General features: G+C 51.3%; 1 protein-coding gene across 6 annotated transcripts in view; it reads right to left on the reverse strand.

The window, feature by feature from the left end:
- The window catches only part of INTS1 (integrator complex subunit 1), a 324,003-nt gene extending 312,469 nt beyond the window's left edge, over positions 1 to 11,534 (reverse strand). For 2 of the 6 annotated variants that reach the window (XM_063934589.1, XM_063934588.1), the window contains exon 1: positions 5,564 to 5,585. Coding sequence is in view for 3 of the 6 variants with exons in the window: in XM_063934591.1 (XP_063790661.1) it covers positions 11,323 to 11,357 (35 nt within the window). In the remaining 3 variants the exon portion in view is untranslated. The other 4 variants (XM_063934591.1, XM_063934592.1, XM_063934593.1 and 1 more) reach the window with 4 other exon arrangements.
- Positions 11,535 to 13,133: the final 1,599 nt, after the last annotated feature.

Below are 13,133 nucleotides of genomic sequence, written 5' to 3' on the forward strand. Positions count from 1 at the left end.
CCCTGCTCATGCGTGCACCTGCACACACACACGGCCCGCTCATGTGTGCACCTGCACACACACGTCCCCGCTCATGCGCACACCTGCAGAAACAAACATGTCCCCGCTCATGCGTGCACCTGCACAGACACGTCCCTGCTCATGCGTGCACCTGCACACACATGTCCCCGCTCATGCGTGCACTTGCACACACACGTCCCCGCTCATGCGTGCACCTGCACACACGCGTCCCTGCTCATGCGTACACCTGCACACACACACGCCCCCGCTCATGTGTGCACCTGCACACACACATATCCCTGCTCATGCTTGCACCTGCACACACACATATCCCTGCTCATGCGTGCACCTGCACACACGTCCCTGCTCATACGTGCACCTGCACACACACATAGGTCCTTTCTCATAATGAGCGCACGCACACACAGGTCCTTGCTCATACATGCGCACGCACATATCTGTTTATATATGCACCTGCACGCACGTCCCTGCTCATGCGTGCACCTGCACACACACACGTCCCTGCTCAAGCGTGCGCCTGCACACACACGTCCCTGCTCAAGCGTGCGCCTGCACACACGTCCCTGCTCATGCGCGCACCTACACACACGTCCCTGCTCATGCGCGCACCTACACACACACGTTCCTGCTCATGCGTGCACCTGCACACACGTCCCTGCTCAAGCATGCGCCTGCACCCACACACACGTCAATGCTCATGCGTGCACCTGCACACACACACGTCCCTGCTCATGCGTGCTCCTGCACACACGTCCCTGCTCAAGCGTGCGCCTGCCCAGACACACACGTCCCTGCTCATGCGTGCACCTGCACACACACGTCCCTGCTCATGCGTGCACCTACACACACATCCCTGCTCATGCGCGCACCCACACATCCCTGCTCATGCGTGCACCTGCACACACAGGTCACGTCCCTGCTCATGCGTGCACCTGCGCACACACGTCCCTGCTCATGCGTGCACCTGCACACACACATAGGTCTTTTCTCATGAATGAGCGCACGCACACATAGGTCCTTGCTCATACATGCGCACGCACATATCTCTGTTTATATATGCACCTGCACGCACACACGTCCCTGGTCATGTGTGCACCTGCACACACACACGTCCCTGCTCAAGCGTGCGCCTGCACACACACACGTCCCTGCTGAAGCGTGCGCCTGCCCACACACACACGTCCCTGCTCATGCGTGCACCTGCACACACACACGACCCCGCTCATGCGTGCACCTGCACACACACGTCCCCGCTCATGCGTGCACCTGCACAAACACACATGTCCCCGCTCATGCGTGCACCTGCACAGACACGTCCCTGCTCATGCGTGCACCTGCACACACACTTCCCCGCTCATGTGTGCACCTGCACACACACTTCCCCGCTCATGCGTGCACCTGCACACACACGTCCCTGCTCATGCGTACACCTGCACAAACACACGTCCCCGCTCATGCGTGCACCTGCACACACGTACCTGTTCATGCGTGCACCTGCACACACACATATCCCTGCTCATGCGTGCACCTGCACACACATCCCTGCTCATGCGTGCACCTGCACACACGTTCCTGCTCATGCGTGCACCTGCACACACGTCCCTGCTCATATGTGCACCTGCACACAAACGTCCCTGCTCATGCGTGCACCTGCACACACACACGTCCCTGCTCATGCGTGCACCTGCACACACGTCCCTGCTCAAGCGTGCGCCTGCCCACACACACACGTCCCTGCTCATGCGTGCACCTGCACACACACGTCCCTGCTCATGCGTGCACCCACACACACATCCCTGCTCATGCGCGCACCCACACACACATCCCTTCTCATGCGTGCACCTGCACACACAGGTCACGTCCCTGCTCATGCGTGCACCTGCGCACACACGTCCCTGCTCATGCGTGCACCTGCACACACACACAGGTCCTTTCTCATAAATGAGCGCACGCACACATAGGTCCTTGCTCATACATGCGCACGCACATATCTGTTTATATATGCACCTGCACGCACACACGTCCCTGCTCATGTGTGCACCTGCACACATACACGTCCCTGCTCAAGCGTGCGCCTGCACACACACGTCCCTGCTGAAGCGTGCGCCTGCCCACACACACACGTCCCTGCTCATGCGTGCACCTGCACACACACACGGCCCCGCTCATGTGTGCACCTGCACACACACGTCCCCGCTCATGCGTGCACCTGCACACACGTCCCTGCACATACGTACACCTGCACAAACACACGTCCCCGCTCATGCGTGCACCTGCACACACACGTACCTGCTCATGTGTGCACCTGCACACACACATATCCCTGCTCATGCTTGCACCTGCACACACGTCCCTGCTCATGCGTGCACCTGCACACACGTCCCTGCTCATACGTGCACCTGCACACACATAGGTCCTTTCTCATAATGAGCGCACGCACACACACATAGGTCCTTGCTCATACATGCGCACGCACATATCTCTGTTTATATATGCACCTGCATGCACGTCCCTGCTCATGCGTGCCCCTGCACACACACGTCCCTGCTCAAGCGTGCGCCTGCACACACACACGTCCCTGCTCAAGCCTGCGTCTGCACACACACACGTCCCTGCTCATGCGTGCACCTACACACACGTCCCTGCTCATGTGCGCACCTACACACACGTCCCTGCTCATGCGTGCACCTGCACACACACATAGGTCACGTCCCTGCTCATGCGTGCACCTGCACACACATGTCCCTGCTCATTGGTGCACCTACACACACTTCCCTGCTCATGCGTGCACCTGCACACACACAAGTCCTTACTCATACATGCGCGCACACACACACACATAGGTCCTTGCTCATACATGCTCATGCACATATCTCTGTTTATATATGCAGCGGCGCACACACACGTCCCTGCTCATGCATGCACCTGCACACACGTCCCCGCTCATGCGTGCACCTGCACACACACATAGGTCACGTCCCTGCTCATGCGTGCACCTGCACACACACGTCCCTGCTCATGCGTGCACCTGCACACACACGTCCCTTCTCATGCGTGCACCTGCACACACACGTCCCTTCTCATGCGTGCACCTGCACACACACGTCCCTGCTCATGCGTGCACCTACACACACATCCCTGCTCATGCGTGCACCTACACACACATCCCTGCTCATGCGTGCACCTGCACACACATACAGGTCACGTCCCTGCTCATGCATGCACCTGCGCACACACGTCCCTGCTCATGCGTGCACCTGCACACACACATAGGTCCTTTTTCATAAATGAGCACACGCACATATCTCTGTTTATTTATGCACCTGCACGCACACACGTCCCTGCTCATGCGTGCACCTGCACACACACACACACACGTCCCTGCTCAAGCGTGCGCCTGCACACACACGTCCCTTCTCATGCGTGCACCTGCACACACGTCCCTGCTCATGCGTGCACCTGCACACACACACGGCCCCGCTCATGCGTGCACCTGCACACACACACGGCCCCGCTCATGCGTACACCTGCACAAACACGTCCCCGCTCATGCGTGCACCTGCACACACACATATCCCTGCTCATGCGCGCACCTGCACACACACATAGGTCACGTCCCTGCTCATGCGTGCACCTGCACACACACGTCCCTGCTCATGCGTGCACCTGCACACACACACGTCCCTTCTCATGCGTGCACCTGCACACACACGTCCCTTCTCATGCGTGCACCTGCACACACACGTCCCTGCTCATGCGTGCACCTACACACACATCCCTGCTCATGCGTGCACCTACACACACATCCCTGCTCATGCGTGCACCTGCACACACATACAGGTCACGTCCCTGCTCATGCATGCACCTGCGCACACACGTCCCTGCTCATGCGTGCACCTGCACACACACACAGGTCCTTTCTCATAAATGAGCACACGCACATATCTCTGTTTATTTATGCACCTGCACGCACACGTCCCTGCTCATGCGTGCACCTGCACACACACACGTCCCTGCTCAAACGTGCGCCTGCACACACACACACGTCCCTGCTCATGCGTGCACCTGCACACACGTCCCTGCTCATGCGTGCACCTGCACACACACGGCCCCGCTCATGCGTGCACCTGCACACACGTCCCCGCTCATGCGTACACCTGCACAAACACGTCCCCGCTCATGCGTGCACCTGCACACACACATATCCCTGCTCATGCGCGCACCTGCACACACACACGTCCACACTCGTGCGTGCACCTGCACACACGTCCCTGCTCATGCGTGCACCTGCACACACACACAGGTCACGTCCCTGCTCATGCGTGCGCCTGCACACACACGTCCCTGCTCAAGCATGCTCCTGCACACACACGTCCCTGCTCAAGCGTGCGCCTGCACACACACACGTCCCTGCTCAAGCGTGTGCCTGCACACACACACGTCCCTGCTCATGCGTGCACCTGCACACACACATAGGTCCTTTCTCATAAATGAGCGCACGCACACACACATAGGTCCTTGCTCATACATGCGCACGCACATATCTGTTTATATATGCACCTGCACACACGTCCCTGCTCATGCGTGCACCTGCACACACGTCCCTGCTCATGCGTGCACCTGCACACACACATAGGTCCTTACTCATACATGCGCGCGCACACACACACACACACACATAGGTCCTTGCTCATACATGCGCACGCACATATCTCTGTTTATATATGCACCAGCACACACACATAGGTCCCTGCTCATACGTGCACCTGCAAACACGCCCCTGCTCATACATGCTTCCACACAGGTCCCTGCTCATACATGCCCCTGTTCATACATGTGCACACACACGTTTCTGCTCATAAATGCGCACACACACATAGGTCCCTGCTCATACATGTACCTGCACACACACACCTCCCTGCTCATATATGTGCCCACACATGTCTGCCTGGTGAACATACTGCAATAAGAAGGGAAATGACTGAGTAGTCAGGTGACTGGCTGCACCTACTCTGCTCCTGTCCCAAGGGCCTTTTCCCCCCTCATCTACTGCTCTTTGTCGGGACTGCACGGGTAAAGTGAGGGACCCGGACGGAGAGAACCTACCGCAGCACTGCGCCGCTCGACTCACACACGACTGACTCCACTTCCGGGTGCTGCGCGTCACTAGCGGCGACGGGAAAGCGTCATCACGCATCGCGTCCATTCGCGCAGTGCTGCTACTGCGGTAGATGCTAGAATCAAGTGGGCTGATGACTGAGAAGAAGCAGCTAATTAGACGGTACCGAAGCAGCAGGCGTCGGGGCGAAAGCAGCACCCGCAAAGACCGCCGCTCCTACCCTCCGGGGTACCAGTCGCTGTGGCCGATACTTCCAGCTCTGCACCCGTAACCTCTCAGCCGCAGCCATGGACCAGGTAGACGCCGGGGCGGCTGCAGGAGTTACCCGGCTCCGCCGCGGTGAAGGAGATCCCGGTGGACACCCACGTTTGGCGCCGCAACCCCCATAAGGGCGGCTTGGCCAAGAGCTACGAGATCACTGACCTGGGCAGCCGGAGACCATTCTGCTGACGCCACCCCAGATGGATGGCAGTAGAGATTACCATCCACCCAGCGTGGTGCTGGAGCTCTGCCGGCGAGGGAAAAGTACATAAATCAGCCCTGCCGACTGCAGTTATTCTAGAGCAGCTCAGGGTCTTATATACTAGGGAAGGCGTGTTAGCCCTTGGGTCCATTTTTGGCAGGCCAGTGAGATTGGTAGTCTAGCTGTGCACAGTCGCGTAGAATCAGACTCCACAGGGGTGCCGGAGGTAACGCTCCCACCAGTGTATATGCATAATGTCCTATCAAAAATGGTTGCTGCTTAGGAGGCAACAGATGCTACTTGACATCCGTTAGAGAAGCAAAGCAATATAGCGTCACCCGGAAGAGACATCCGTTAGAGAAGCAAAGCAATATAGCGTTACCCGGAAGCGACGGGAACGCTGACGCTGCCGGCAGTAGATTCTGAAAGCTGCATCGTAATCCATGTATTGTTTGATAGTGGTACTCAAGTCTCAATCATCTTTGAGAATTGGTACAGAAGAAACATATCGGATATACCCATTCAGCCATTATCCGGATTAGTAATATGGGGAATGAGCGTGGAGAAGTTCCCCTATCTGGGATACATTAATACCCCTTTCTCACCAGCCAAAATTTCCCGGGTTAATGCACATGAACGCGCATCAACCTGGGAAATTTCTCAGTCAAAATCCTGGGATTCCTGCCCTGTCATTTCCACCCTGCAATCGACCAGGGTTGGTCCCGGGATCTTCCCGGGAACCTGGTCAGTGTGAACAGGAGCAGGGTCAATGTGCCCCGGCTCCCGTTCACTCTCTATGTAGCAGGCGGCGCTTGGAGATCATGTGATCTCTTGCGCCATCAGCAACCCGACAATATGCCGGGCTGCTGACTGCGGTATGCAAGGGGTCTTACCCGGAAATGTCCCTGCATGATCCAGGGACCGTATTCCCGGGTAAGACCCCTGCATTTCTGGTGTGAAAGCGGTATAAGTTAATGCTACAATTTGGTTGAGAAGGAGATCGGAAAATTACAGGTGCCCCTAAACATGCTAGTCTGTTCAGAAGTCCCTGAGGGAAGAGATGAGCCCTCCCCCCCCCAAAAAAAAAAATTATTGGGGCTAATACAAGGATCTATCCCATCTTTACAGATAGGCTAAGAAGGGAGAATGAACAAATTGACACAACTTCCCATTCATAATGTGTGAGGCCCGAGGAAACATCAATCGAGAGCAAAAACAAGTTTGATGTCTGTTTTCTGGGTAGTGAACTCACGCCTGAGGAGAGATCCAGTCTGATCATAGAGTTAGAATCCAGATAACAAGTCTTTTCCACTGGAGAGTGGAATTTGGGGAGAGCCAAAGGAGTGGAGCATCTTATAAACTCACAGATGATGCACTTTTCCGTGAGCGCTCCCGAAGGATAGCACCGGCTGATTTGATGATGTGAGTAAACGCCTCAAGGGATTATTGGAAAATCAAGTAAATAGAATCCAAAAGCCCCTATGCCTCTCCAATAGTCATTGCACGAAAGAACATTGGGAGTATTGGAATGTGCATTGACTATAGAGTGTTAAATCAGAAAACAGTGATTGACCAATATACAGTGCCCCAACTAGAGGAGTCTTTAGACTGCCTTCAAGGGAGTGTTTGGTTCTCATTGTTTGATTTGAAACAGAAACGGGTACGATCAGATACCAATGTGTCCTGAGGACCAAGAGAAAACTGCTTTCATATGCCCGTTGGGGTTTTTCAAGTTTTTACAAATGCCTCTGGGAGTGAAGGGAGCTTAGCCACTTTCCAGCAGACAATGGATAGAATCACAGGAGACATGTTCTATCGGGAGGTAATAGTCTACTTGGATGACGTAATTGTTTTCGGAGCTACTGTAGAGCAAGATAAATAGATAAATGTCATTTATGTCAATTAAGTGTTAAGTACCTGAGGCACATTGTCAGCAGGGATGGAGTGGCCACCGATCCTGAAAAAGTGAGGGCTGTAAAGAACTGGCCACGTCCGACCAAGTTGAGAGAATTCCTAGAGTTCTGTGGCTATTATCGCTGCTTTATCCCAAATTATTCCGCCTTTGCTAATCTGTTAGCTGATCTGACAAAGGGATATCCATCTGTGAATGAGAGAACGAAACCAAAAGTAAAAACAACAGGAAAGTATTATAAGCCAAGTGAACCATTTTGGAGAAAGATGGAGATGCGAATGGGAGGAAGCATTTAACTCTTTGAAAGAAAGTCTAACGAATGATCCGGTCCTGGTATATGCAAATCCCAATCTACCATATGTTCTCCATATTGACGTGCCCATAAGTGGGCTTGGAGGTGTACTATAACAGAAAACATCAAAGTGAATTGAGGACACTATCATTTGCCAGGGTTCCAGTATGAATGGTCGACAGTCATTATGTCGACCACTATTGGTCGACACATGAAAAGGTCGACATGAGTTTTTAATTCTTTTTTGCGTAAAGTGACTGGGAACCCCAATTGGTGCACCGCATTCGCTCGCCATGCTTCGGGCATGGTGCCTTCGCTTCGCTCGGCACAGATTACCGTTCCAATCGTAGTGCACGTGGATGGTAAAGTATGGAAAAGTTCCCCAAAAGTAAAAAAACTCATGTTGACCTTTTCATGTGTCGACCATGTGTCCATGTCAATGTCGACCAATAGTGGTCGACCTAATGACTGTCGACCATCTGAACGGATACCATTTGCCAGTAGGGGTGTGTCTGACAGTGACAGGCGATATCCGACGCACAAGTTGGAATTTGTAGCCTAAAATGGATTGTAGTAGATACATTTCACGATTACCTATATGGGGTGAAATTCAAAGTGCTCACTGACAACAATCCCATTAACTTATGTGCAAACCACTGCAAAATTGGACGCGACTGCATCACTGGTTATCTGCATTGGCCCTGTACAATTGTTCTTTGTAGTACTGACCGGGAATAAATAACGTTGATGCGGACTCTCGAGAATCCAAGGGCAGTCGGTAGAGGAAGAGGCAAAGGATGAATGGATCGAAGTACCTGCCGGAGAGATCCGAGGAATGTGTCACAATATGTGGGTAAACAGCACTGTAAAGAGTGAGTCATTAAGTGCACTGGGAGTGACGCCGGGAGCTTTGCCATTATCATATTGCTGGATCAGTCAGATGGAGTTGGAGGATTTACCAAAGGTGAAGGAACATCAAATTAGGCAAGAACAGTTCCAAGAACCATATATATATAAGATGGGTGATCCCAGGAACTGCAGGATGGAGAAAAGCTCTGAATGCACCTGAGTTGATGGAGGAAGTCGTGCTCTTGAAGAGACAAACGAAAAATGTAATGAGAAGGGGAGTGTTATACTGATGCACCAAGCGATGCAATGGCAGGGAGAGATATCAACTAATACCAGGAGGACATTGTTTTAGGGTTATGTACGCTTTGCATCACAAGCATGGCCACTTGGGATTTGAAAAGACCTTAACGTGTCTGACTGACCAGTACTACTGGCCGGGTATGAAGAAAGGGAACTGCAGGAATTGTATTCTAAGAAAAACGCTGCCTGCAAAAGTGTCCCTTTAGTAACATTCAAAAGTAATGGACCCATGGATTTAGTGGGCATGGACTTTTTGACATTAGAAGTGGACCCGGGGAAGAAGTGCAATATCCTGGTGGTAACTGACCACTTTACCCGATATGCCCAGGCGTATATAACTCCAAATCAGAAAGCGTCCTCAGTTGCAAATACCCTTTGGGATAAATTCTTTATTGATTACGGTCTCCCAAACAGACTGCATTCAGACCAGGGTAGGGATTTTGAAAGTAAATTGATCAAGGAGCGTAAAATCCAGGACTACGCCATACCATCCCCAGGATGATCCACAGCCAGAACGATTTAATAGAACACTACTAAATATGCTGGGAACTCTAGATCCTTTGAGTAGACATCATTGGAAGAAGTATGTCAATCAATTAGTGCACGCTCACAACTGTACTCAAAATGAAGCTACAGGATACTCACAGTACTATCTGATGTTTGGGAGAGAGGCCAAACTCTAAATAGATGTGAATATGGGGGTTTCTTCTGGTGAAAGTTCCTATACATCGCATATAAAGTATTGGCTCAGCGGACTGCCCATAAACTTGAAGCCAAAAATAAATAAAGTTTGATATGATCGGGAAGTGCGTGATCATGTTTTAGCCACTGGGGATCGGGTACTACTCAGGCAATTGGGGACACCAAGAAAATGTAAAATCGCTAATAGATGGAAAGAGGAGCCATATATAGTGGTTGAAAAGTTCTGAAACTTGCCTGTGTGTAAGATAAGACCTGACGATGGACAGGTGCGATTTTAACTTACCATAAATAACAACTACTCCCTATCGGATGTGAAGTATGCTCAGATACTTTTAAACAGCAGTGATAGTCCCTCTGTTGTTAGGCGGTCAATGAGAGAGACAGAACAGAGTGTATTAGATGATAGGAGGATGAGAATAGGGGTTACTATTATAGGGCTCTCGACAATAAGCTTGAGGAACGTATTGAGGAAGGAGATGCTGGAAGCACCCATGGGATTACTCCAGGAGTAGGCTCTGAAACAATGAATAGAGGTACTTTTGGGATCAGTGATAGGACCGTGGGGGGAGAAGAAATAGAAATTCAGGAGGATTCAAATTATAATTCTAGTTACCTAGAGTGTAAATGAAGGAACCCTCAATAGACCTGAATGGCAGAGGCGGGCTCCTCTAATACTTACTTATGATCAGATGGAGACTCCATGTATGGTCCCTAGAACCACACACTTGGGTATCATTTAGCTCACCAGGGGGAGAATGTAGCCATGCTTAATAGCTTACGTGTGTGTGTGTGTGTGTGTGTGTGTGTGTGTGTGTGTGTGTGTGATAATATATTGATTCAGGTGGGAGAGTAATAACATTAATATAGTTTATTGATGTTTAAGAAAAAAGTTACGCACATATACATATATATGTGTGTGTAAGTGGCATGAAGGGGGGCTGTGGGCCATTGCTGCACTATGGGGGACTGACAGTACCCGTGTGCTGGGAGATAGCAAGGGGGGGCATTAGCCACTGAGCAAAGGACATATATTGGAGAGTCTGCAGATCCCCCTGATAGGGCACACACCTGAGACCTCAGCGCCACTGACGAGCTGTGCTGTAAACATTACAGTGGAGGCTCAGGTGGTGTGGCCCAGGCAGGGCAAGTCAGCGGGAGCAGAGGGAGACTGCGGAGGCAGGTGGTCGGCTTAGCTGACCCGTGTAGAGAAGCGGACACTTCACCTACTGTTGCCTGGCGGTGCATTCACCTGGGAGTGCTCTGGACAGAGAGCTCCGGAGCCTGTGACAGCAGCAGTGAAGGTGGCTCCATATCCAGCTGAGGCAGGAGGGCTGCTGTGCCAATAGTAACAGAGGAAGGGGGTAACGGCCAGTCACAGGAGTTGGGAGTATCAGTCAGCCACTGCACATAGGGGTGAGTTGATCGCAGCAGCAAATTTGTTAGCAGTTGGTCAAAACTATGTGCACTGCAGGTGTGGCAGATGTAACATGTGCAGAGAGTTAGATTTGGGTGGGTTATATTGTTTCTGTGCAGGGTAAATACTGGCTGCTTTATTTCTACACTGCAATTTAGATTTCAGTTTGAACACACCCCAACCTTTGGACAGTGGTATAATATAAGTAAAGCCAAGACTTTAAATATAAGCGGTATAAACCAATACATACCATTGGAAATACGAGGGTGAGTCTAGGTGAGACATCTAACATCAGGAGGCTATAAAAGGAAAGCACAAATTCATCAGCAACATTACAAGTTTACATACTCTAACAGGAGAACTGCTAATGGTAACGATATAGTAATAACCTGTTATTAGGATATAGACTTTTGAATACTGCGACTGTTAATGGATACTTACTGGTTGTGGTAGATCAATAAATCCAAATAGGAGCAACCGATGCCAGAGACTGAAAAAAAACAGGAGAATAGGTGCATTCAGTGTGATAGTTAAAATACTTTAGGCAGAGAGACAGCTGCCTGCTGTTAGTGTGAACTGACAATTTCAAGCTTTAATATTAATCATCCCTGCTGAATACCAACCAGGGGAACAGTTAATTGGAAGCTGGAAAGACATCACAGTAGTCCAGTAATGGATATTTAATACAAAGCAGCAGGAGAGGAGTTTTATCAAAAGGTGATAGCCTGAAAGAGAGTGAAAGGTCAAGGACGGAGGCTTAATGGCCTATACACTACAACGATATGTCCTGAGGCTGAAGTCGGAGGCGATGTCCCTTGAACTCTCCCGGGAGTGGTTCCATACGATTTGGTACATTTTGCATGCGGTATATCTTATGCGATCCCAGCCATGCCTGCGGGAACCAACATATCACAAGTGCAGCACTAACGATCTAGGGGAACCGATCCGACCCTCACGGGAACGCGGCTCGGAAACACCTCCAAAATGCCCGATATATCGTCCTGAATGCCCGAAATTGGATGAAATCGGGCATTATCGTTCTAGTGTATGGGGCCCTTTAATTATTGCCCCGAACTATACAGTAAGGTTGATACCACTTCTTCCATTCAAGGGGAGACTGCCATTCGGAGATATTGCTTCATTTAACGTAAACTTCACCATAGTATCATTAATATTTAGGGCCCCAACTGCACACTAAAAAGCCTAAGAGTACCCAAGTCACTGTAACTTTAAAGGTGTTGCTTGGAGAGATTTTTGTACTGCATACACTCTTATTGTATGGTCCTGGTATAAGGGTTTAGTGGGGATTCATATGCAAGTGTTACTATTGAATTGTTGTGATATGGTTATATTAAAGTATTATACTTACCATTTCTCTTAAGTCCTAGAGGATGCTGGGGTCCACATTAGTACCATGGGGTATAGATGGGTCCACTAGGAGCCATTGGCACTTTAAGAGTTTGAGAGTGAGGGCTGGCTCCTCCCTCTATGCCCCTCCTACCAGACTCAGTTTAGAATATGTGCCCAGAGGAGCCGGTCACAGCGAGGGGAGCTCTCCAGAGCTTCTTTAGTAAAAGTTTATTTTAGCATTTATTATTTTCCAGGGAGGCTGCTGGCAACAGCCTCCCTGCTTCGAGGGACTTAGGGGGGAGTAGTGTCTGCCCTGCGGGGTCTGAGCCACTATCTCCGCTGACAGGACACTGAGCTCCAGAGGGGATCGAACGTTCCCCACCACAGGGGATCGCTCACCCCGGCAGCATGCCGCCACTCCCTTACAGAGCCAGAAGATGGCGAGATATGGTGGCACATGGGTAGTAGCGCAGCTCTGAGAGGCTGAACTCCGGGAAGGCTCTTGAGCCAGCATCTTAATACCCTACACTGGTCACAGACGCTATCCGGAGACTGAATCCCCAGGCTAGAGTCAGAATCCTCCGTACTCAGACGCTCACAGGGGACGGAATCCCCCGCCTAGCAACGGAATCCTCAGGCCAGTATAAAGAATTTGTGCGGGAAGACGCGCCATCTTCAAGGGGCGGAGCTTCTCAAAGCGGACCCAGCAGC

The sequence above is a fragment of the Pseudophryne corroboree genome, chromosome 7, assembly GCF_028390025.1.
Source record: "Pseudophryne corroboree isolate aPseCor3 chromosome 7, aPseCor3.hap2, whole genome shotgun sequence".
In the NCBI taxonomy this organism is placed as follows: Eukaryota; Metazoa; Chordata; class Amphibia; order Anura; family Myobatrachidae; genus Pseudophryne; species Pseudophryne corroboree.